This window comes from Ailuropoda melanoleuca, chromosome 14, assembly GCF_002007445.2.
Source record: "Ailuropoda melanoleuca isolate Jingjing chromosome 14, ASM200744v2, whole genome shotgun sequence".
NCBI lineage: Eukaryota > Metazoa > Chordata > Mammalia > Carnivora > Ursidae > Ailuropoda > Ailuropoda melanoleuca.
Genome location: NC_048231.1, coordinates 106,309,890 through 106,335,622, shown reverse-complemented (window position 1 = coordinate 106,335,622; position 25,733 = coordinate 106,309,890). Strand labels below are relative to the sequence as shown.

The 25,733-nt window shown below is 52.3% G+C and overlaps 2 protein-coding genes across 11 annotated transcripts in view; both read left to right on the top strand.

Moving 5' to 3' along the window:
- Positions 1–25,733, top strand: part of SLC66A2 (solute carrier family 66 member 2) — a 75,746-nt gene that overhangs the window by 28,117 nt on the left and 21,896 nt on the right. For 5 of the 10 annotated variants that reach the window (XM_019800866.2, XM_019800864.2, XM_034642121.1 and 2 more), the window contains 2 exons: positions 14,541–14,757; positions 15,488–21,824. In XM_019800866.2, the coding sequence (XP_019656425.1) occupies positions 14,541–14,757; positions 15,488–15,701 (431 nt within the window). In that variant the 3' untranslated portion in view covers positions 15,702–21,824. Of the gene's footprint in view, positions 1–14,540; positions 14,758–15,487; positions 21,825–23,577; positions 25,408–25,733 lie in introns of those variants that run through there. The other 5 variants (XM_002920367.4, XM_002920366.4, XM_034642126.1 and 2 more) reach the window with 3 other exon arrangements.
- On the top strand, positions 356–11,263 carry LOC117795922. The gene is made up of 2 exons (XM_034642120.1): positions 356–5,632; positions 11,144–11,263. Exon 1 carries the CDS (start codon positions 4,656–4,658, stop codon positions 5,607–5,609), a length of 954 nt encoding a protein of 317 aa, XP_034498011.1. The 5' UTR covers positions 356–4,655; the 3' UTR covers positions 5,610–5,632; positions 11,144–11,263.

Sequence of the window (25,733 nt, the reverse complement as noted above, 5' to 3'; positions counted from 1 at the left end):
GGACAGAACTGGCCCCAATTTCGAGCCCTCAGCTGCAGAAAATAGCTTCTGTGCTTTCTCACACTACACTTGAGGGATGGTGGTTAGAGTCAGTCCCTGAGAAGCCTTCTCTAACCTGACCTCCTGCCTCAGAGAGATGGGGCTGGGGGACAGGGAGGGGTGTGAGGGAGGGGGGGTCTGGGGGGCAGGGTTGCTGGGGTTGAGGTGGCTGGGGGACAGAGGGAGGGGACAGAGACAGAAGGGACCAGGGGACAGAGGGGGACCTAGGGGATAGAGGGCTGGGGTTGGGGGGAAGTGAAGAGAGAAGTGGGGAGACAGGTGGGGGGGGCTCAGGTCTGAGCTGGCCTTTGGGGAGGGGCTGCCTGTTGAGGATAGGGAGGTCTGGTGTGGCCGAAGCATGTAGTTGGTGGGGGATGTGGGGTGGGGGTGAGGCTAGACAGTTAAGGGGAGGGTTGTACCACTCAGCTCACAGACCTGCTTTGTGGGTGGGGTGCACTGGGGTTTGTGAAGCAGTTAGAGTCATCGTGGCCCCTCGGGGCTCCGCTGCTCCCGTCTCCCAGGCGGAGTGCACGTTGGCGGTGGGCTGTGTGTTCACGCCTGAAGCTAGCACTCTCACTCCTCACTCATAAACTCCCCCAGAGTCCCGGTGCTTTTCATGGGGGGCTGTTCAGCATCCTCTTGGAAGGACCGAATCTCTAACCCTTGGAGCCTGGAAGTGCCATCTGATCAGAAATTGGGTCTCTCTTGCCCACTGGGGACAGTCTCCTGGTGCAGATTCCCTGCACACATTCCCCAGATGGTAAAATTGCTTCTTAGCCCAGGAGGGAGGGGACTGAGTAGGAAGCCCTGGGGAGCTGGTGGCAGGGGAAGGAGTTTGCAAATCGGGGGGTTTTGGGGCCTTTACATGACGAGGCAGCTGAGGGGGTTGCTCCTAGCGTCTGTTCTCTAAGAGGCAGTTAAGGAGCAGGAGGAGCTGAGAGTAGCCGAGAGGGATCTGGTCAGTACCCCAGTCCTGGAAACATCTGTTTGGGGCTAAATGTCTTGTTTTCAAGCCTTGTCTGGAAAACACGGCACGTCTGAGTTTGGTGTGCGGGTTGTGAAAATATCGAGGAGACGCAGGTTTGGTTGGCACCGTAGGTTACCTCGGGCATCGCTCTCGTGTCCTTGCCCTTCCAGTCCCTGGAGCCCTTCCAGTCCCTGGAGCGTCCGTCACCTCCTTCCACACCCAGCTGCACCTCTCCGGGGCACTCCTGGTGGGGCAGGTGTCCCCTTGGGGGCTCTGGAAGAGTGGGGCTGCCCTCCCCTGTGCCCGGGTATCGTGCCAGTGTTCCTGAGAGGGCAGCCAGACTCTCTTCTCTCTTAGTTTATTTTACAAAATTACTAATGAAAGATCTTCTGATGTAGGGATCTCTCAGATGTGCAGAAGTTTGGTCCTATCTGATAATGCTCAGGGATCTGTACTTTTTATTAAGCATCTTCTGTGGTCCTCTTTTTCTGACTAAACTGCAGATCTCATTTCGTGCCTTCTGTGTTTATCCAGTATTATCCTCAGCTGACATTTTCTGTATATAATTCCCACTTTCCTTTCCCTGCTGCTTAATTTAATGCAGTGTGCCACATACAGGTGATGGGTGGATGGGTTGCTGAATTTATTCTAATTGCCCAGGAAACAATGACAGCACCTTATACTTGAAGTTTAAGGGAAGTATTTTTAACTTCAGCATTAGAAAATATGCTTAGTGAAGTGGATATTTATACCTGTATCTCTCTATATAAAACATCGTACACATTGAAACTATTTTATTACATATTAAAATTTGTTTTTTGAGGTGTAATTCACATACCATAAAATTTACCCTTGAAACGTTTTTGCGATAAAATTTGCATTAAGTTCACCATTTTGGTCACCTTAAAGTATACAATTCTGTGGTTTTCAGTACATTCACAATGTTGTATAATCATCACCACTATCTAATTACAGAACATTCTTGGGGCACCTTGCTGGCTTAGAAGAGCGTGAGACTCTTGGAGTTGTGAGTTCAAGCCCCACGTTGGGTGTAGAGATTATTTACATTTAAAAAAATGCTTAATTACAGAACATTTCCATCACCCCAGATAGAAACCCTGTATCTCCCAACGTCTCCGTGACTCCAGCCCTGGGAAACCACTTGTCCATGTTCTGTCTCTGGATTTGCCGATTCTGGACATTTCCCGTGAGGGAGTGATCAGTATGTGGTCTCGTGTGACTGGCTCCTACTCAGTATAACGTTTTCAGATTTGTCTGTGCCGTAGTGGGCATCAGTGCCTCATTCCTTTCCAAGGCCACGTGATACTCCGGATATGACTGGACCACGTTTTGCTAATCCATTCATCCATCGATGGACATTTGGATAGTTTCTACCTTTGTGGATAACATAGCTGTGAATATTCATGTACAAGTTTTTATACGACATATGTTTTCAGTTTTTGGGGACATACGTGGGAATGGGATCGCTGGCCGTGTAGTAAGTCCACGTAAATCGTTGAGGAACTTCCAGACTGTTTTCCCAAGTGCAGCATTCTGCATTCCTGCCAGCTGCACAGCCAATTTCCAGTTTTCTGTATCCTCACTGTCTTTTTACCACCATCATGGCTGTGAAGCAGGACCCATGTGGTGTGGTTTGTGTCTCCCTAGTGACCAGTGACGTTGAGCATCTTTTCTCGTGCTTCTTGGTCATTTGTGCATCTTTGGAAAAGGGTCTCTTCAGGTCCCTTGCCCATTTTTTAATTGCATTGTCATTTTATTGTAAATCGTATATATTCAAAAGGAATATTGCTTCTACAACTGTCCTAGGAGTTCGAAATGATGCTTATTTTGTAGAGCATTAAAAGTTAGTGTTGTTTCAGTTTTTCCTGGCACTGATGTCTTAGGAGATGGACCTGGACGTGTGTCTTCTTCCCAGCAGTGGCCTCAGGATAACTGTCTCGGGACTGGCTTGGTGTGTGTGGGGGCAGGTAGTGGAGACCAGCCAGGTCCTCAGGACCCCTCAGGGGCTACTCTCTGGGGTCCCCTGGTTCTGGCCATCACACTGAAGAGGTGCTGAGGACATGCCCCAGAGGGGGGGTTTGCTTGACTTCCAGAGCGCAGAAGGCAGAGGCGGTGGAGGAGGGGGCCTGGAGGGAGCCCTCTGACCTCAGGTCCCTCATCGGGGAGCTGAGCTCCAGAGCTTGGCATGCTGGTGCGTGCCCCACTCCCTTTGCGTGTTGCTGGAGCTTCAGCCTGCGACATAGCGGCAGCCTGACCGTCAGGTTGGCGCTGTGGGGCTGTGCCGCATGCCCACGATCGCGGCTCAGGTCGGGGGAGCCCTTTACCACTGTGCAGTTTGTGGGTTTGCGGGCAGGTGAGGCTGTGATGAGAAGCTGGTCTTGGACTCGGACTGGGCAGCCTCATCCTGCAGGCAGTAGGGCGGTCAGGCTGGAGTGCGTGCGTTGTGCCTGGAATGCTGGTGCAGAGGCCGACCACACAGGTACATGGGGCTGCTGTCCTCATCACGGCTTCCATGTGGGGGATTTTTAGGGTTCTTTCAGGCTTGATCTTCAAAAGAATATTTGTCATAAATTCTTGGGTAAAATTACTGGCTAGATTTAGAAACTGTCCTTGGGTTGCTTCTGTCGTGGATGGAAGTGAGATCCTTTCTTCCCTTTAGGTACTGACCTCCCCCAGGCAAAGTAAGACAGTCCTGTTGGGGGGGCATGCATTTGGGAATGTTGGACTCAGAGGTGGCGAGGATGGGCTGAAATCTCTGAAAACCTTCGGAGCTGCAGTTCTGTTTAAAATTGGGACTTTATGGAAAATCCAGCCTTAGTGTACGAACAGGAGGCGGCTAGGTCATTACTGTGTTGATGTTTCCTTGTTAAAAACATTCATACTTGGGACAATCAGGATGAATCACCGTGTTTGGTGTTTTGTGCTGGTGTACAGCCAAGATGCTGTTTGCAGAGCCTTCTCGCTGGTGAGGATTGTCCCGCAGGGTCGCTGGTATGTGCCCCCACGGATCACGGGCCTGAACGCTCCTCTGCTTTGGGGGGGGTCACTTCCTGCACTGGGAGAGGACGCTGGCACTTACGAGTGGAGGCACCTGCTCCAGGATTTCTTGTTGGGGAAGAATGAGGAAGAAGGGTGCTGCTGTGGGCCAGGCAGGCACAGGGAGTTGGTGATGGGCATATGTCAGTGGTGGTGTCCTCAGGGCTGGGGCCAAACGTTGGCTTCTGCTCATGCGTCCCTGTTGACGTGCTCTGTGGACACGCTTTTCATGGTGGTGTGCTCATGAGCACAGAGGCTGGAGTAGGGAAAACCAGGAAGCTTGCCGTGTCCCCAGCATTCCCGGCAGAGGTCTGTGTCGCCTGGAGGACCTTCTGCCTTATCAAAGTGGACATGTGGTCAGGCCACGGAGCTCCCCCCCGCCATAACTCCAAAGACTTGGGAAACAGGGAATAGCATCTTCCCACAGAGGAGGTGGGGTCCCCTGTACACGGGAGGACAAGGAGCGTGTGAGCCCAGGGGTCTGACAAGGGTCGTTCCCCACAGGAATGGGTTCCTGTCCTGTGGTCTGGGGAGTGTGGCTCCTGAGAGCCCCGGGGTGGCAGGAGAGCAGCAGATGTGAAAAGCCCGGGTCATGGAGGTGGGCCGTGTGGCCTGGGGCAGGTGTTCACCCTCGCGGTGGGAACAGGGCACTGGGGCAGGCCTGGAGCTCGCATCTCCGGAGGCCGGGCCAGGTGAGCGGGGAAGCTCGCGTGGCGGGTGCATGTGGGGGGTGTGGGGGGGTGACAGCCCAGACAGAGCACCCGCGGGCTCCACGGCGGGGGGAGGCGTGTCCCTTCAGCCACCTGAGCAGGGGTTAGGCCTCAGAACCTGGGCAGCCGCAGGGGTCTCAGCTGGGAGGGGGCTCTTCTCCGCTTCTGGGGAAGCTTCAGGTCCAAGTGCCGTCCTGTGTAGTCGACCCCAGACGCAGCTCGGGAACCTGAGGTCTGCTGGTGTGCACGGTGCCAAGCTGGCTCCCGAGCACTGGGGGCCCCTTCTCCCCACTGTGTGGCTGCGTCGCTCCCCAGGCCCCTTCGGGCGCCAGCGTTACGGAGACACCGTCAGCACACAGCAAGCACACGCTGAAGCGTGCGGTTTGGTAAGTTTTGACGTGCGCACCGTGAAACCTTCCCCCGTGGAATCCGAGACCCCGAACGTGCCTGTCACCCCCACAAGTTCCCTCTGTGACCCCACTTGCCCCCCCCCCAGCAGGCGCCCACTAACCCGCTTTCCATCCGCACGCCATTTGCATTTACTAGACTTTGGCGCAAACGGAATCGTGCCGTGTGTCCTGTTTCGTCTGGCTTCTTCCACGCGGCAGAGTCGTTTTGAAACGTGTCCGAGTCGTAGCATGAGCCCGCGGTCCGTTCCGTGTTGGTGTCGGGTGGTATTGCATCACACGGCTGCACGGCGGTTTTCTGTGTATTCACCGGCTCGTGGACATTCGGGGCCTTTCCAGTTCGGGGCTGTTACAGAACAAGCTGCTGTGAGCGCGTGCGAGGCGGTCTTCATACAAACGTGTGCTTTCTTTCCCCGGGTGCACGCGTAGGAGCGGACCGGCTGCGTCCGACGGTAAGTGTGTTCGACTTCCGCAGAAGCCGTCCGCTGTCCCGCCGAGGGCCGTTCCACAGCGCATCCCCCCGCGGCGTGCGGGTTCCTGCTCCGCACCGTCACCCGCACCGTGTCTAAGCTTTCTTTGTTTGTGGTCACGGAGGTACGTGGTGACATCTCCCCGTGGTTTTCGTCTCACCAGTGACGTTGAGCATCTTTTCCTGTGCGTGTCTGTCGTCTTCGTATCTCCATTGCTGAAGTGTCCACGTCTGCCAGCTTGAACGTTCTTTCTGAGTTTTGAGGTTTTTTTTTTTTAATATTTTGGATATAGGTTGTGTATCAGATGTGTGATTGGCAATATTTTCTCCCTGTTTGCGGTTTGTCTTTCTGTTCCCTTAAAATTGTCTTTGAACAAGCAGAGTTTTTAATTTTTATGAGTCTGCTTTATCAGTTCGTTCTTTTGTGGGTTATGTCTTTGATGTCGGATCAGAAGTCTCCGTATGACTGTGGTTTTCTGTTCTACATTTAGGTGTGATCCAGTTTGAGTTAATTTGTGTTGATGATGGGCAGTATGGATACAACTTTGTTTTTGCATGTTGTCCAGAGGCTCTCTTTTCTCCACAAATTGCCTTTGTGTGTTTATCAATGGTCAGCCGCGGGGGGCTGAGCTCTGTTCTGTTGCCTTGATTTCTCTGACCCTGGGCCAGGACCACACTGTCTTGGTGACTGTAGCCTGGTAATAAGTCTTGGAATCAGGCTGTGTTAGTCTTCCAGAAATTCTGTGCATTTCTGTATGAATTTTAGAATCAATCTGTCAATTTCTACAAAAAACGTGCTAGGATTTTGGTTGGGATTATCTTGAATCCTGCGTTAATTTGGGGAAAATTGACATCTTCAAATTGTGCAGAAAGTGTTCACACGGCAGGCTTGTAACTGTGGTGCTTAGAAAGGCCTGCTTGCGAAGTTGGCCGCAGGCTGGCATCTGGGATTTTTAGGAGAATTCGCCTCATTCCCGGAACTGGGGGAGTGGCTGTCTGTGCCTGGACTGTGGGTATGACGTGGTCCGTGCTGAGCGCCTGACTGCTTCCTGGAAGTCTGGAATTCGATACGTGCCAGGCAGAGTGTCTGCGTGACCTGTTCCCAATAAAAGCTCTGGGCTTTGAGTCTCGAAGGAGCTTCTCGGTTCTCGGTTGAGAACACGGCACATGTTGTCAGTGGTTTGTTGCTGGAGGAATTAAGCTCATCCTGTGTCATCCTTCCAGAAAGATCATCGGACCTGGGGATGGTCTGGGAACTCCCACACAAAATATCGAGACTTCAGGCACGTGAGACCGTGTGTGTCTTCCCGAATTGCTCTCAGTGCGCTGGTCTTGTATGTTGTCAGATTTATCCCCAAGTGTTTCATGCTCCGTGATGGTATCGTAGATGTGTTGCTTTTTAAATTTCGCTTTCTGTTAGTTCATTTCTCGTATGTAGAAATGCAGTTGATTTTTGGTTTTTGTTTTTGTTTTTTTAATTTGACAGAGACAGCGAGAGAGGGAACACGAGCAGGGGGAGTGGGAGAGGGAGAAGCAGGCTTCCTGCCGAGCAGGGAGCCCGATGTGGGGCTCGACCCCAGGACCCTGGGATCATGACCTGAGCTGAAGGCAGACGCTTAATGATTGAGCCACCCAGGCGCCCCTGCAAGTGATTTTTGTGCATTGATCCTACAGTCTGCAGTCTTGCTGAATGAATGGGTTTTCGTGGATTCCTTCAGTATTTTACAGATAAGATCATGAGATGGGTCTCCTTCTTCCTTCCTTTTCTCTTGCTTGGTTACCGTGATGAACCTGTGGTCAGGGTCGAGCAGGTGGTGAGCACGATTGCCCTGCTCCCGACCTCGGGCTTCGAAGAGCACTCAGTGCAGCATCACCACGAGGACGGGGTTAGCCGCAGGGCTTTTGTAGGTGTTTTCCTCAGGTTGCGGACGTTCCCTTTTATTCTTCAGCTGTTCGTCAGGACTGCATGTTGAGTTTTGTCAAATGCTTTTTCTACGTCTATTGGGATGACCGTTATGTTTTTCTTTTTTAGTTTAATGTGATACAGTGCAGTCCATGGATCTGTGGACATGAACACAGCCTTGAGCTCGGGGGATAAACCCTACTTGGTCACGCTGCACTAACCCTTTTCCATGTTGTGGGATTTTATTTGCTGCAGCCTGTTCGGAATTTTTACGTCTATGTTCATGGATGCTGTTGGTCTGCAGTTTGCTTGTAATGCCTTTATTTGGTTTTGGGGTCAGAGCAACGCTGGCTTCGTGGCATGAGTTGGGAATTACTCCATTCTATTCACTTTACTAGGTGAGTTTGTGGAGAATTGTTATTTCTTCCTCACATATTTGTTAGGATTCCCCACTGAAGCCATCTGTGCCTGGAGTTATCTTTGCAGGAAGTTTTTAATTCACATTCAACTTCTTGATGGATATGTGGTTATTTGTTTTACCGATTTCATCTTGAGTCCTTTACAGCTTTTCTTTTTTCCTAATCACTCTGGCTAGAGATGGTTGATCTAGCTTTGCTTTCATTGATTTTCTCTTTTTTTCTGTTTTCTGTATATTATTTGCATTTAAATACAGATATATTCTGTATCTATATATTCTGTTATCCTTCTTCCTTTCATCTGTTTACTTTGGGTTTAAAGATTGATATTTTTAGAAAGAGTGTGAGCGGGAGGGGCAGAGGGAGAGAGAATCTCGAGCAGACTCCAAGCTGAGCTCAGAGCCCAACGTGGGGCTCGATCTCACGACCCTGAGATGATAACCTGAGCCGAAACCAAGAGTTGGACGCTCGACTGACTAAGCCGCCCGGCGCCCATGTCCTTTGGGGTTGACTTGCTCTTGCCCTCCCCCAGCATGCTTGCTCTCTAGTGCAGACATCGCGGGCTGTGCAGGCGGACGGAGCCTTTTCACAGCAGAACGTTTGGCTTCTATGTTGCTTTTTTGTTTCTTTCATTTCAAAATACTTTGTAATTTCTCTTTCTTAGTTTTAATTTTTCTTTACCTGTATCCATTCATGGGCATTTGCTGTGGGGTTTACAGCTGTCCTCTTTCCCTCCGTCTGCCCTCTGGGGATGCCCGGCCACCTGTGCGCGCTGTCGAGAGCCCGGCACCAGTGGCGGTCTGGTCCACTCGCCACCCGTCTCTCCGCTTGTTTGTTCGACACGTGTACTTTGCATATGCTGAACCCCTGCTGTTCTGTTCTTATTTCTGTTCGACAGTCACTTATTAAAGAGATTTAAATTATAAGAAAAAAGTCGTGCACATTTGCCCATTTAGCTGCCCTATCTTAGCCAAAATGTTAGATCCGTATTTCCAGCTGGTGCTGCTTTCCTTCTGCCTGGAGGACTTCCTTTAACATTTCTGGCAGCATGAGTCTCTGGTGATGGATTTTTTAAGCTTTTAAATGTGCAAACAAGTCTTATTACCCACCTTCATGTTGGAAGATATCTTCTTGAGGTATAACATTCTCAGCCACGGGTTTTTCTTTCCGTCCATTCGACATGTTGCTGTCTTGCCGTCTGGGCTGTTGGATGGGCGACCTGACCTCACTGTTACTTGTTCTTCTTCATGTAATCTGTCTTTTTTCCTTCTGCCTCTATCATTTTCTTTTTATTGCTCGTTTTGACAAGTGTGATTATGATGTGCCCTGACGCGGTTTTCTTCATGCTTCTTGTGCTCGGGACCCATCGTGCTTCTTAGATTTATGACTTACAGTTTCCATAACGTTGGGGAAAATTGTGGCTCTTTTTTTCTTCAACAGTTTTGGCCCTTTTCTTCTGCCCTCCCCCACCCCAAAATTCAGGGACTTCAACCACACAAATATTATACCCTTTGAGGTTGTCCCACAGCTTACTAATGCTCTGTTCATTAAAAAAAATTCTCTTTTCTATCATATTTTGCGATTTCTCTTCCTTTGTCTTCAGGTTTCCTTATCTCTTCTTATTTGCCTAATATGATGTTAATCCCATCCATATATTTTTCATCTCAGATGTTGTGATTTTTATCCCCAGATGGTTTTTTTTGGGGGGGGTAGATCTTAAAACTATGTGTGTCTATATAATTTTCTGTGTCTGTACTTCACTGTTTGAACACATGGAATATCGTTCTAGTAACTGTTTTGATACCCTTGTGAGTTAATTCCAACATTCATATCAGGTGTGAGTTGTTTTTTTCAGTTGGCCGGTTTGTCTCTTCAGTACAGGTCACATTTTCCTTTTCTTTGTATGCCTGATAATTTCTGGTTGGATGTCAGACATCCTGACCTTGCTGGCTGCTGGGTATGTTTGAGTTTCTATAAATATTCATGAGCTTTGTTCCGGGGATGCAGTTAAGTAACTTGGAAGCAGTTTGATCTTTTTAGATCTTTTCAGATTAGTTGGGTGGGACCAGAACATCGCTGTCTGGACTGGTTTCCCCCTGCGGAAGCGAGATCCACATGCCTGTTCTAACCCCAAGCCCTGTGAATTTTGAGCTTTCCCGTTCCTGCTGATCGGAGGGCACTACTCCTGGCCCTTTGATGCTGGGCACTGTGAAGACGTGTGGTCTTGGGTGTTTCTGTCCCTGGTCTTGTGCTCAGTGGTCAGCCGCACACTTGAGGGAGGGCCCCCTGCAGACCTGCAGCGTTCTCTGTGCAGACCTGCTTTGTGGTGCTTTGTCCTGCAAATTCCAGCGGCCTCGTTTCCCCGGACACAGCGCTGTCTCCTGCTCGGCGGGTTTCTGTGGGCTTGGCCTGGGTTCCCTGGAAACTCGTTCTAGGCCTAACCTGGGGCACTTTGGGGCTCACTTCACCTGTTTTCCAGCTACCAGAGGTCCCTGTCCTTTACTGCCTCATATCCAGTGCTTTGTAGATGTTTATTTTGCCCATTTTCCAGTTGTTTGGGAGAGAAGATCTGGTCTCTGTTGCTCCATCTGGACCGGAAAGACAGTGACAGCCCAGTTTGCATTTTCCTGGCCTTTGTATGCCCCTCACCTGTCTTAGCTGCATGCGTGTAAATACCCATCGCGTTTGGGATCTTTTCCCCCCCCACCCCACAGCCTGGACTTCACCAGAGTGGAAAGATGCCTCACCCTTCTGTTCAGAAGCAGTAGTGACAGTGATGAATTGTTCCTTTTGCCTCCTTCGCTCTGGATTAGAATTGGCACCCCGGGTGGCATAGTGAGTCCACTGTCCCTTCTTTTTGTAAGTGGTTCTTTCACTCAGCATAATGCCCTCAACGTTCATCACGCTTTAGCATATTGCAGAATTTTCTTCCATTTTAAGGTTGAATAATACTCCATCGTAGGTCCAGGCCACGTGGACCCTGAGTCGCTTCAGCCGTCGTGAATGACGCCGTTGGGAACACGGCCACACGGGTGTCTGTCTGCGTCCCCGGCCACACGGGTGTCTGTCTGCGTCCCCGCTCTCAGTTCTTTGGACACACACCCAGCAGTAGAGTTGTGGGTCCTATAGACGTTCTGGGTTTAATTTGCGAGGATGCTCTCTCCTGTTTCCACAGGCATTCCGCGCTCCCACCGGCAGCGCGCGAGGGTCCGGTTGCCCCACGTCCCGCCGACGCCGTTTCTGCTTCTCCAGCGGCGGCTCCTCGTGGTTGTGAGGTCGTGAGCTCAGGGTGTTCTGATTTTCGCTTCCCGGTGACCGACAGCATTGAGCGTCTCTGCGTGTGCTTCTTGGCCGTCTGTATGTCCTCTCGGGAGAGACGTCTGTTCAGCTCCTTTGCCCCCTTTAAAAATGGGGTTTGTTTGTGTTTTAGTTGTAAGCATTCTTTCATATATTCTACATACAAGCTCCTTACTGGATATGCGATTCGCAAATTCTCTCTCCCGTTCCCTGGGTTGCCCTTCACTCTGTTGATTGTGTCCTTTGACACACAGAGGTTTTTTAAAATTTTGATTTTTTTCAGCTTTATTGATGACCTTATCAGATGTACGATGTGATGATTTAATACACTTATGTATTGTGAAATAAGTACAGAGTAAGATTAACACGTCCACCCCCTCACGTAATTACTTTTTTTTTAACATTTAAGATCTACTCTCTTAACACCTTTTTTTTTTTTTAAGTAAACTCTATACCCAACGTGGGGCTTGAACTCATGACCCCAAGATCAAGAGTCACACACTCCACCAGCTGAGCCAGCCGGGCGCCCCAGCCGCTTTCAAGTGTGTAATACAATATTGTTGATTACAGTTACCGCTCTGTACAGTATATCCAGAACTTATGCATCATACGGCTGGAAGTTCGTACCCTGTGACCGACATCTCTCCCACCCCCGCCCCTACCCCCACCATGGCAACCCCATTCTACCCTCTGTTTCGGTGAGTTTGGCACTTTGCATTCCACATGTAAGTGAGAGCATACAGTACTCGTCTTTCTCTGACTGGTTTTACTTAGCCTAATGTCCTCAAGACCCATCTGTGTGGTCACAAAAGGCAAGATTTCCCTCCCCCCTTTTTAATGGCTGAATAATATTCTGTTATATACATACAGCACATTTTCTTTATCCACTCATCTCTTGATGTCACTTAGGTTTTTCCAAGTCTTGGCTGTTGTGAGTAATGCTGCAGTGAACACGGGGTGCAGACAGCTCTTCATGATAGTGATTTCATTTCCTTTGGTCATATTTCAGAAGTGGAATTGCTGGATCATAGGGTATTTCTATTTTTAATTTTTTGAGGACCCTCCATGCTGTGTCCACAGGGGCTACACCAGTTTGCTTTCCCACCCACAGCGCATGAGGGTTCCTCTTTCTCCACACCCTTGTCAACACCTGTTGCTTCTGGTCTTCTTGATTTTAGCCGTTCCAACAGGTGTGGGGTGGTCTCTCACTGTGGTTTTGGTTTGCATTTCCCTGATGCTGAGTGATGTTGAGTGTCTTCTCACGTGTCCTGTCTTCTTTGGAAAAAGACCTGTTGTAGTCCTGTGGCCGTTTTTAAATTGGATTGGCTTTTTTTTTTCCTTTGAGTTGTATGAGTTTTGTATATATTTTGGATAGAAACCCCTAGTAAGAGTGACAGTTTGCAAGTATTTTCTCCCACTCTGTAGGTCTCCTTTTCGTTTTGCTGGTTGCTGTTTTTTCTGTGCAGATGCCTTTCAGTTTGATGTAGTTTGACTCATTTATTTTTGCTTTTGTTGCTTGCACTTTTGGTGTCATATCCAAAAAACTGTTGTCAAGACCAATAATGTCAAAGAGCTTTTTTTCCCCCCTAGAAACACAGAAGTTTAAAATTTGGATATCGTCCAATTTATTTTTTCTTTTGTTGCCTGTGCTTTTGTTGTCACATCTAAGAAACCATTGACAAATTCAATGTCCTGAAGTGTTCCCTCTGTATTTTCTTCTAAGAGTTTTATCTCTCCTGTTTAGGTCTTTGATCCATTTTGAATTAATTTGTGTATTTGCTAAGGTAAGGGTCTAGCCTCAGTCTTTTCTCAGGAACTTTGGTAAGGATTTTCTGTTAGTCATTTGTTAATTGACTTGCTCCTTGAGAACCTAAAATAGAAAGGCTTCTGACAGACTGACCTCAGACCTGGTTTCCTAAGGCCCCCGGGACCCTCGCCTGGTATCCTCAGTTCCTCCCTGTCCTGGTCCAAGTGCTTGGCTCTGACCATGTTCTCTCCACTGCTTGGGCACAAAGGCAGGAGCTTCAGCCAGGTCTCAGATTTGTCCCCTTGCTGCATCCTTTCAGGATTTCATATCCTCTGTAGGGAATACCTCAGTGTTTGGTCCAGCTCTGTGTGCCAGGCTCCCCTGCACACTCAGGCCACCCCCATGTTGCAGCTGGGGTTTGTTCGTGAAGCCCTGCTCTGGGAAGTGTCATCACACCTGCAAACTGTGTTCATCCCTCCTCTGACCCTCCTGCCTGCACTCCCCCTTTCTCGCTCAGACTTTGGGCCGTGTTCTCATATGGAGTGAGGGAGTGGAGCTGGAAGGGAGGGCCCGGGGCTGGGAGGACAGACACGTGTGTGCAGGTTGGACATTCCCCTCAGGGTGCTTCCTGGCCCCTGGATGGCAGCCCCGCCACCCCACACCCTTGCCCATGCCTGCAGCCCTGGCTCCAGACCCTGCCAGTCTAAGGGCCAGGCCAGTCTTGGGGCGGTTCATGCCCCCTCCTGTCCTCTTTGTGTTTATCCCCATTTTCCTGACCTTCCCTGAGGCCACTCTGTCCCCAGGACCTCGTGTGTGTACCTGCCAAAGCCCAGGAACTTCGCGCAGTTTGCTGGTTTGTGAGTGCTTGTGAATTTGGTTTCTGCAGGGCACACCTGTCGAGCAGATGATAACGTTCTATCAGCGAAGTGTGCAGTGCTGAGAAGTACATACTTTATCGGGCCCTTACTGTGGGCTGAGCACTTTATAGGGTTCATAAGACTAACTCACGGAACTATGAAAACAACCGTAGGAACGTAGGTGACGTTGTTCCTCCGTTACATCTGAAGAAATGGAGACACGCGGTTAATGCCATTGTGGAGGGAAGGAGCGAGGCTTCTCCCTAGGAAGGAGGTTGCACAGGCTCCAGTACGACGCCTGCACTGTGTTATCAGTGGATGGAAGGATTTTAGCATCTTTACATGGAATTAATACCGTGTCAAGGCTCCCTCACAAGTGCCTTGGTCAAGAGCATATGGAGCCCCACAACCCATATCTATCTTCTGTACATTGACCTTGACCTCCTCACCAGTTCACCTTCTCTCCTCACACTGACCTTGACCTCCTCACCAGTTCACCTTCTCTCCTCACACTGACCTTGACCTCCTCACCAGTTCATCTCTCCTCACACTGACCTTGACCTCCTCACTTAGTCCACATCCTCTTCTCATGCTGACCTTGACCTCAGTTCACTTCTGTCTCCTCAGGATGACCTTGACCTGTCTACATTTTTTTCTCCCTTTTGCCCTAGACTTTGACCCTCACTACTTCTGGCACTGGAGCAGCTTTGGGGACTACGTGCAGTGTGTCCTGGCCTTCACGGGAGTGGCGGGCTACGTCACATACCTGTCCATCGACTCAGCCCTGTTTGTGGAGACCCTGGGCTTCCTGGCTGTGCTGACCGAGGCCATGCTGGGCGTCCCACAGCTCTACCGCAACTACCGCCACCAGTCCACTGAGGGAATGAGGTAGGCGGGCTTGTGTTGCTCTCACTGTACCTTTGGTACCAGTGTGCACACGTTTGGTAAAAATCGAATGTGTACAAACCTGGCTGCTGTATTTTTAGTTATATTTGTGAAACTGCCAGGTAAGAGCAGTTTAGGTTTGAGCACATTGGTCCTTTGATGTCTTGATGCATGAGCAGATATGTTGGTGTGGAACAGGCGAGGGGACTCTGAGACCCTCTTGTGAAGCAGGTACACGGTACCGGGTCCGTCAGGTTGAACCTGAAGCATCGTAGTGGGAGGGATGTGCCGAGCGTAGAAGGGGGGTGAGAGGGGAGAAAGCTCTGCCCACAGAGCATAGAGGTGTGCGGAGGTGGCCCTGGCACTCAGTGGTGGGGGCTGTGTCATGAGATACGCTCTTGGTGGTAGCTTTGTGTCACAGCAGAGCAAATGTGCTGTTGCCATCCATGTCTTCAAATGGCCTCCAAGTAACGGGAGGCCAGTGTGGAATGGGTCTCGAAGGTGTTGGGTGGAGCTCTCCACTGTCCTGTCCTAGCCCCGTGAGAGTCACCTATGGCATTGGAATAGGGTGTCCACTGGAATTCCAGGGGTCTCCTTGGATGGGCTTGTTTAGAATCTTTGTCATTCCTGCCTGGTGTTCCCTCAGCCCCTCCCAGGGTGGTCCTGTGCGTGTGAAGGCAGCATCGTGACCCCACCTCCCTGGGGGCCTCTTCCCTGTGCTTATCCCCCTCAGGTCCATTGGCCATCCCTCCTGTGATATGGCTTACAGCGCCTTCCCTACCCAGTTCTCCCTGGATGGGTCTATTCAAGTGAAACATGACAGAAGAAGATTAGCGTGCATCTTCAGATCTGAATGTGCTGTGGGAGGCCTCTCCAGTGGCTGGGGCAGGGTATCTCCTCCCTGGGGACCCTTGGCACCTGCAGACTTGCTGAGGCCGACCACCTGATCTGTGGCCACAGCGTGCTCACAGTGGGCTCACATTGCTGCTGTACCTGCTGCTTCCAAGCCCACCTGTGTGTTCGGCTGCACCTGGACTGTCACTGTTGACTGGTTAGATCCTGTAGGCAGCTCTTATTATGTCCGGCATGCAGGGGTTACCCTGACAATTGAATCCAACATTGTCTCAACTTTCCAAGTCTAAGCTTTTGTGATGGGAAAGGACTGTCCAAGGGTCAGAGGCAGGCCAGAGTAGAGGCTGCCGATGTCTGTGGCTGGAGGCTGTGCTCCACGGACAGGAAACAGAGTTCACATCCCTAGAAGGCAGAGATTCAAGCTGCTGCTGCTGCTGCTTTTTCTTCTTTTTCTTTTTTAAGATTATTTATTTTAGAGAGAGAGTGGGGGGAGGGGCGGAGTGAGAGGGAGAGAGAGAATCTCAAGCAGATCCACGCTGAGCATGGAGCCCCACACAGAGCTCAATCCCAACACCCTGAGGTCATGACCGGAGCTGAAATCAAGAGTTGGGTGCTCGACCCACTGAGCCAGCCAGGTGCCCCAAGCGTCAAGCTTCTTAATGTAGGAAATGACACAACAGCTTAATCCCCCAACACGAGCAGCTTGCAGGGCACTCAGGAAATTGCAAAAACAATTCTATTGGTGGTAACATGAAACATATAAATACTTAGGAATTAATACTTAGGAGGTAAAAGACTTATACGATGAAAACTACAAAACACTGTTGAAAGAAATCGAAGACATAACTAAATGGGAAGATGCCCCATGTTCACGGACTGGAAGACTCAGTATTGTGAAAATGTCAATACTACCCAAAACAATCTCAGATTTAATGGAATCCCTATCAAAATCCTGTGATTTTTTTTTTTTGGCAGAAATAGGAAAACCAGTCCTAAAATTCATATGGAATATAGAGGGACCCCAAGGAGTGAAAACAATCTCAAAAAGGAACAAAACTAGATTTCACACTTTCAGATTTCAAAAATAATGGCAAAGGTACAGTAATCAAGACAGTGTGTTATTGGCATAAAGACAAATAAACCAGTGGGATAGAGCAGAGGGCCCAGAAACAACTATCACATATATGGTTAAATGATTTTCAGCAAGGGTGCCAAGACCATTCAGTGGAGAAAGGACAGTCTTCTCAGGAAATGGTGCTGGGGAAATGGGATATCCACGTGCAAAAGAATGAAGTTAGACCCTTACCTGGCACCATTTATAAAAATTAACTCAAAATGGATCAAAGAGCTAGAACAATACAATTCTTAGAAGAAAACATAGGAGAAAAGCATCGTGATGTTGGATTTGGCAGTGATTTCTTGGATGTGACACCGAAGGCACAGGAAAAAACCAAGGGGCAGATTGGACTTCATAAAACCAAAAAGTTTTATGCATCAAAAGGCTATCCACAGAGTAAGAAGGCAACCATTCTATAGAACGGGAGAAAATATGTGCAAATCATCTATCCAATAAGGGATTAATATTGAGACTATAGAAAGAGCTTCTAAAACTCAATGACAGAAAAACCAAACAACAATTAAAAATGAACAAAAGACTGGAAAAATATTTTTCCAAGGCGTATGTACAAGTGGCCAATAAGCCCAAGAAAAGAGGCTCAGCCTCCCTACTCATCAGGGAAATGTAGCTCAGACGCACTGAGGTCCTACCTCACACGGAGTAAGGGTGTGACCAGCACCGGCAAGTGTCGGTGAGGGTGTAGAGAAAGAGGAACCTTCATGCACCGTGGGTGGGAATGCAAGCTGGTGCAGCCCCCGTGGAAAACAGTATGGAGATCCAGCAGCTCTGCTTCTGCATATCTCCCCAAAGAGTCGAAAGCAGGGCCCTGAGGTGTTTGTACACTCATATTCACAGCTGCAGTATTCACAACAGCTAAAATGGGGAAGCAGCCCAGGTGTCCGTCGATGGATGAATGGATCAGCAAATATGCAATATAACGGTTTATAGGAAACATCTATTTGGTCATTCAGATGACCTCTTCAGAGAGCTTCAGGCTGGTGAAGACATGCAGACTTGGGGAGAGGGGTGCATCTGGAGAGGGCATGGGAGCTCCAGGCCCTTTACCCAACTTTGTTGAGATTCCATTGCCCATTTCAAGTGTACAGTTGGAGGGATTTTAGTCTGTCCACAGAACTGTGCAACCACCACCATTGTCTAATATCAGAACATTTTCATCGCTGCAAAAAGGAGCCTTGTCCCTGCTGGTGATCAGTCCTCATTCGCTCCCAGCCTCTTCCGCCTTCTGCCCTCGGCAACCACTGCTCTGCTGTCTCTAAGGACACTTCGCGTAAATGGAGTCGTGGAACCCCGACGCTGTTCCCAGGCTCCGCTGTGTACGACGTATCGGTGCTCCCCTCCTGAGGCTGGACCGTAGTATTTTGTTGTACGGATATTTCCACGTCTGTACTTCAGTCAGTGGACGTTGGACTGTTCAGCATCTTTCTGGCTATTACAAATAACGCTGCTGTGAAATTCATGTGCAAGTTTCTGTGTGGACATTTGTTTTCATTTCTCTTGGAAGAGACCGGCAGTGGAAGTGTTGGGTCAGATGGCAGCTCTGTGTTTAATTATGGGAGGAGCTGCCATGCTGTGTCCACGGTGGCATGTGAGGGCTCTGACCCTTAGTGTCCTCACCAGCACGGTCACTATGTGGCCTCTCGGTTCTAGCCATCCTAGTGGCTGTCACGCGGGATCTCAGTGTGGTTTGGATTTGCATTTCCCTGATGACTAATGATGTTCATCTTTTCATGTGCTTTTTGGCCATCTGTGTATCTTCTTTGGAGAAATGTCTGTTCCAGTCCTCTGCCCATTTTTAAATTTGGTTGGTTGTCTTTTTATTGCTGAGTTGTAGAGTTCCTTACATGCACTGGACCCTAGAGCCTCATCAGGCATGTGATTTGCAGTTTTTTCCTCCCATCCTGTGGATTGTCTTTTCACTCTCCTGATATTTTCCTTTTTGGCACAAAAGATTTTAAATTTGCTGAAGTCTAATGTATTTGTGTGTGGGGGTGGGGTGGGGTGGGTGTTGCTTCGCTTTTTTTGTCATACCCAAGAAACCTCTGTCTAACCCAAGGTCACAAAAACCTATTCCTTTGGGATGTGTTTGGGGTGGATTTTGAATTACAGGAGAGCTTGTGATAGGTGGAAAGAGGGGAAGGTCTGCGTCTAGGCTGGGGGAGTAGCAGTGAGGGGAGGGCTGGGAGACCATAGGAGTTGGCATGCCTGAGTTGGGCTCTGGGGGAGGCTGGGCAGACACGGGAGCTGGGCCATCATCTCTTGGGGCACCAACTGGGAAGAGGCTTTCTGGACTGCTGGACGGGGCAAGGATGAGGTGAGAGGAATTTTAGGAATAGTTTGGGAGGAAAAATGCAGGAGCCAAGAATGAGGTAACAGGAGCCTGGATTAAAATAGTGGAAGGACCGGGACAGCAGGTGGGGTTGGTGACGGGCAGAGAAATCCAGCTCCCAGGCTACCAGCCTGAGCAGGAAGCATGCAGCCTGGGGCCTGGGAGGTGACAGTCCGGGCTTCCCACATTGTTGGAGCTCTGGGCTGGTTGAGTGTTCTCCATCCAAGGAGGGGGGTCCGCTGGGGTGGGAACTCCAGGACATACATCCTGGCATGTTGTGGAGCGATAGCCCAACTCCTGGGGCTCATCCCTCCCTCCTACAGTTGTTGTGGATGATGGGAATTCACAGCTCGTTGAAGGTCCTGGGAGGTGTGGGGGCAGGGCACCTCGGGGTCTCGGGGTGACAGCTTGTACATCCAGAGCCCTCGTTCCCTGCACAAGGGCGTCCCTTCCTGATGAGCAGACCAGTCAGGGTGGGGTTTGTTTCCTGCGCGGGACCAGGCAGGTATGACTTGATTAGTATCTGACCTGGCTGCCATGTCCCCGCCCCACCCCGAGCCCTCCACCGAGGCAGCTGGTGTGAGGCCTCAACAAGGTTGTCCCATTCCTGACCCTGAGCCATAGCTGGCCCAAGGGCCAAGGCTGGGTGAGGCATCTCTGCAGCTAAGAACGCTCCTTACGTCAGGCAGAGCCCCACCTGCCGCGGTGACCTCACGTCTCCACTGGCGAGGGTGGAGAGTGCACCTGTGTGTTCAGGGCCCAGAGGGGCTCTGACAAGGTGCCAGGCTCCAGCTGCTCCTTCTGCCTGTCCCACAGGGAGCGTGCCATGTGCCTCTGTGTGGAGTCCTGCCTCGCTTGGAGCCAGCAGTGAATGGAGGGTCCGGCTTCCTGCAAGGTGGCCATCTCAGGGGGGCCGGGAACACCCTCAGCCCAGGACTGGCCCACCTTGAGGAGCTGGGGACAGAGGCAGGGCCTTTCCAGGCTGGCGTCCCTCCAGCTCCGGCTGCTCCCCCCGCAGGTCCGCTAGAGAAGGTTCCAGCCCGGCCCCCTGACGAACCCTGCTGCCTGGGCTAGAACAAGCTCTGTGGCTCGTTAGGGTTCATTGTGTTTTGAGGGAGGTCTTTCCATCTCTTACTAAAATTCGGGTATCTCTAGGGAAGACTGTGCCTTGAGCTCTCAATTCTGTTAAACAGAACTGGCCTCCTTTGCTGAGCCCTGTTGCTTCTCTCCTTGTCTTCACGGCCTTTTGCAGAATGCTTGGTTGCTTTTTGAGCTTCTCCTTGGAATGCTTGCCCTGTGGGTGCTCGTTTTCCTTGGAAAAGCGCAGGGGTGTGAGTGTGGGAGCTGCGAGCAGGCCCGCCCCTCCACGGTGCCGTTCAGACCGCACATCTCAGCCCCAGTGGGCCAGGTGCCTGCAGCCTCCCGGGGGGGCCTGGCCCAGGCCTGCAGGCCTCTGTGTGCCATCGGCTCTGTCCCCTGGTTGACCTGCTTCCCTCCCTCCGTTTGCACGGCCTTGGAAAGTGTAGGGTTTTCGATCACCGCAGGCAGCAGATCCTGTGGGAACTGTCCTTCCTGCTGCTCGGCTGCCTTGTCCGGGGTGGGCGAGGCCAGTGGTCTACAGGGACCCGTTGGGGAAGGTGGCCAGTGGTGCAGCGCCAGCCCGAACCACCAATCTCAGATCTTTTTCACGGGGCTGCCGAAGGTAAGCGCACCTCTCCCCGAGTGCAGCTGAGAGCCTGGACAGAGGCGCGGGGCAGCGCTGGGGGCTGCGGCAGTCAGCGGGAGCCGGCAGGGTGGGGGAAGGAAGCCATGTGCATGCCGGCCGCGGGCTGTTCTGCTCTCCGTCGGTGTCTGCCATCCTGGGCTCAGCACGGCCTGGAGCTCAGGGCTGTGCCCTGGGCTGGGCGGGAGGAGCTCCCAGCTCAGCTGCCGCTGCTGGGAGTGTGGGAAGGGGTGAGGAGGAGCCGTGGCTGTTGACGTTTTGGTACTGCTCCTACACCCGGGCCCCAGCAGGCCGCAGTCCCGAAGCGGCAGCCTTCAAAGCTGGTGGCAGGCGTCGGGCGTCAGAGAAGAAGATCCTGAGAGCGAAGGGGAATCCCGAGGCTCTTCCCCTCCCCCTCCCACCGCGTGGCCCTGGGGGCAGATCAGCGCCGGGGGCCCTGGCTTTCTGGCCGGAGGACAAGGGAGAAGAGTGTCTCTGAGGCACAGAGTCAGGAGATTGGGACAGGGATCCGGTGAAGCTGAACGTGAACTCCCGGGCTCATCCCCAAGCGTCGTGTGCATGGATTTGGCCCTAACCTACCTCCCAAAGGCGTTGAGAACTGAGTGGTGGGGTAGGTCACTGCCCGTGTCCCAGACCCGCCACTGCGTGCTGCCCATGGAGTACAGACCCAGATGGCCCTGCAGGGGCTTTGGAGATGGAGCTGAATTGAATTGCAGGCTACGTGCTGCTTGAACTGAACCGTGCCAATTGCCTGTTAGAACAGAAAACCTGATATTCTCCATAGGCTCTAATAAGACTTAGAGTCTCATTACGTAATGTTAAAAATGTCCAGGATACAAACCGAAATTACTCAGCATAGGAAGCGTCAGGAACATCTCAACAGCTCTCAAAGGAGAAGACAATACAGACAATCAGGGCACACGGGCTTGGGAACGGGCACTGGGAAACAGTCTAGAGAGAAGGGCAAACACTCTGGAAATGAATGGAAAATGGGACATCTTAGCAAAGAAATGGAAGCTATAAAAAAAAAACAGAACATTTTAAATTAAAAAACACAGTCAGCCAAATAAAAATGTACTTCGTGAGTTCAGTAGTGGAATGCAGGTGGCCCGGAAGGAGTCTGTGAACTTGAAGACAGATCAATAAAAATACATTTTCAACAACAGAGAAAAACGGGGGGAAAAGAGACTCAGGGAAAGTACCAAAAAATTTAACATTGATGTCGTCTGAGTCTGGAGGAGAGAAGGGGTGTGGAGCAGACAAAAATAATTGAAGAAATGTCTGAAAACTTTCCAAATTTGATGTTAGATAAACTTACAGATTTGAGAAGCAAATCCCAAACACGTATCACATCACAGTCTGCTAAAAACCAAAGTCAGATGTTGAAAGCAGCCAGAAAAAGAGGCTCTATTATACATAATGTGGATTTTAGAAATGCGGAATTAGTTATCAGCTCACTCAAAACAAAATTTTGAAATACTGTGTGAGCCAATATTACAGGCCACATCTGACGTGTCCGTGGGCTTTTTTGGCTGTGGAGTGCCTGTCCGCAGACAAGCCAAATGGGGCCTGCCAGCCCTTGGGCCACTTTGCCAGTGACCATCCCGGAGAAGCCCTGTGTGTGTGCGCGGTGCGTGTGTGTGTGCGGTTGGGAGGGCTCTCAGCTTCCTGCCTGCGTTGTGTGTGGCTGGTCAGACTTCTCAGTGGGCGGAGGAGGGCACACAGAGCTACGTCCTTGGGCTGGGAGTGTATGAGCCGGGACTCCTCACCCTGCTTTTAGGCATGAGTGTCAGCCTGGGGCTCAGAGGTGGTCAGAATGCCCGGGACTCTGGGGTGCAGGGCTGGCTCCCTGCAGGAGCTCAGCGCCTGCCCGGCCCTTGGCCTGGTGTGGGCAGCTCTGAGGTGCGCCCTGTCTGCTTCGGGGGCTCTTCACCTCCTTCCTGCTGCCTGGCAGCACCCCTCCCTGAATCTCTGTGGTCTGGTTTAATGAGCTGTGAAAGGTTCAGGTGCTGGTGGAAATGGGTGATTGGAATATACTGTGTGCAGGACAGCGCAATGGTGCTTGTGCCCATGACTCGGGAAGCCAGGGCGTTCGAAGCTGTGTGCAGAGACATGTGTGCGGGGGCCGTGAGTGACAGTGTTCCCTCGTCACCCCCTGAGGATCCCTGTCCCCCTGCGGACTGATCTGAAACGTTTGAAGGGGCGTTGGCTTCGGTGACCAGAAATGGAATCACCCTCCAGTTATCTTTTGAGTGAGGGCTCTGGCCAGGCAGGGGTTCCTGAGAGCAGGGCTTTGCGTTGCTTCCACTGGTGGCCTCTGGTTTTGTCCTCAGCACCCCCAGGTGCGGACTGCGGGGTCCCCAGCCAGGATGGGGAAGCTCCAGGTGAGAGGGCCTCCCCTCCCGGGCAAGGCTCCGTGGCCAGCAGGGCACAGCCTGCCCATCCCTGTGGCCGCGTGGTGGTCTCCTAAAGTCTTTGGGCTGTGGCCGCTGCCCCTGCCTGGTGGCCCCTGGGATGCCATGTGGGGAGGGGTGGTCCTCCCGCTACCATCTGAAGCCACAGCGTGTCTCCCGAGGGGCAGGGCACACACGCCTGCAGCCAGGAGGGACGGAATGCTCGGGAGGCCACGTGGGCCCTGCCGCTGTGTCAGCTTCCCTGCCTGGATGGCTGCAGGGCCTTCCTGTCCCTGTGGCTGTGCACACAGTGGCCTCACGGTGAGGATGGGGGGGATGGGGGGCAGGCCGCGGTCTGGATGCCCCCTGAGCCCGGCTCGTGTCTCTGCAGCATTAAGATGGTGCTCATGTGGACCAGCGGCGACACCTTCAAGACCGCCTACTTCCTGCTGAACGGCGCTCCCCTGCAGTTCTCCGTGTGTGGTCTGCTGCAGGTGCTGGTGGACCTGGCCATCCTGGGACAGGCCTATGTGTTCGCCCGCCACCCCCAGAAGCCAGTCCCCCACGTGGCGCACCCTGCCAGTGCCAAGGCCCTCTGAGGTGGCAGGGGAGGACACGGACGTGTGGCCTCCCGCCGTGGGCACCGGCCCGGCCACCTGTCCTCCCTGCCTGGGGCAGGCAGGCACCGTGGTCCGAGAGGGTGTCTCGGCCGTTGGATCTTGATCAGCCTCTTTGGGTCTGGGGTGGGCTGGTGGGGGGCCTGGGTGCCAACGTGTGTGCTCTCGACGCTGACGACAGGTGCGAGTGGGCTCTATACCCCAGGGCTGGGCTGCGGCTTTTTTCCACGTGATGGAAAACCAAGTGTTCTCTTCCTTCCTCTCAAAAAACACCTGTCTGCAACTTGGAATATGCTCGCAGACCCAGGAAAGGGCAGACTTAGGGCTGCGACAGGACAGAGGTCACCAGGAAGCCCCCTCGGGGTCTCAGCTTGCAGGGGTCCGGCATGTGGACTGGTGGGGGCTCCCAGGGCCTGCAGCCGGCTCTCGGCACCCCTCGGCATGGGTAGGATTGGGGAGCAAGAGTGAGAAATGGCACCAGCAGAGCCCGGGGTCCTGGCACGCAGTGCCTGGTCTCAGAATGCCCAAACGTGGACACCCTGGTGACAGCATGTACATGAGGGAGACTCAGGACAGGGCCCCGGCACGGGAGTGCGGCTGGGGTTTTGTACGCGCCTGATGCATGTGGAAAGGAAGCTGCGAGGACACACGTTACAAGTGCTCTTGTTGACCTGGCTGGAGGTGGCCTTGTGAGACCTGCCTCCAGAGCAGCTGCCTCACGGGACTCAGGACTTGGCCCTCAGCTCGGCAGCGGGACCCCCATGCCTCATTTCTGCGTTGGCTTCCTCCTGGGAGATGCTGGTGTGGATCCCACTGGCAGCCAGGGGGCAAGCCTGCATCCATGCCAGCTGGGCACTGGCAGAGTGAGCTCAGGGGTGTTGGCACCAGAGCCTAGAGTTCCCCACAAGTCCTAGGGGTGTGGTGGGGGGCCCGGGGCCCATGTGTGCTCCCAGGAAAGCCAGGGGCCTGGGACCAGGTCTGGGCAGGTGCAGTGTGCCTTCTGGATTCCGGGAATTGTGTGCAGCTGCAGCATACAGCCTGTGACATCTGTCTTCCAGGACGGGGATGGCCTGCAGGTCAGGAGAGGGGACACGCGAAGCAGATGTCCCTACGTTCCTCTCGGGCCTGGGGTGGCGTTCCAGGATGGGGGGCTGTGGCCAGGCACGGGCATCTCTGGTCCCCCTTTCAGTTTTACAGGAGCATCTCGGCCATGCCCAACAGTCCTGGGCAAGCTCCCAGGCCCCCAGCGTCTGAGTGTTCTAGAAGCTTCCGTGTGGCTTCCCTTTTGCGGGGTGGAGGGGCAGCTCTGGGGCGTGTTCTCATGGGCGGTGCCAGAGCTCTAGTGATGTCTGCTGTTCAGAGCTGTTTCCTCCTCCCAAGTTTTCCTCAGAAACTACTGAATGTTTGAGTGAGATCCTGCTTAGTTATTTGGGCTGTAAGAGGCCTTGAAAATGTTTATTTTTCAAACGGGGGAGTGTCTGTAGCAGGAATTGCCTGCAGATTAGACCGCCTGCGACTGCAGCAGTGACGGCCTGTGCCCATTGGGGGGAGCACTCACAGCTGTCTGCGTGCGACTTTCACTCAATAAACCGCTGGCAGATCCAGTGTGGCCTGGTGACTGGAGGGAATGGAGTCGCAGCGGGGGGCCCAGGACAGAGTGAAGCATTGGTCCCCGCCCTTCCTTTGCCGTGGGGTCTCCAGGGAAGGGCGGGCACCCCCTGCTTGGGGTCCGGTTCTGCCCCTGTGAGACCCAGGCTGCTCTCTCAGGACACATACCCCCCTCCCCGGCACACCAGCCCCCCCGGACAGACCAGCACCCCCCCCGGACAGACCAACCCCCCAGGACAGACCAGACCCCCAGGACAGACCAGTCTCCCCCGGACAGACCAGCCCCTCCCCGACAGACCAGTACCCTCCCTGGAACAGACGA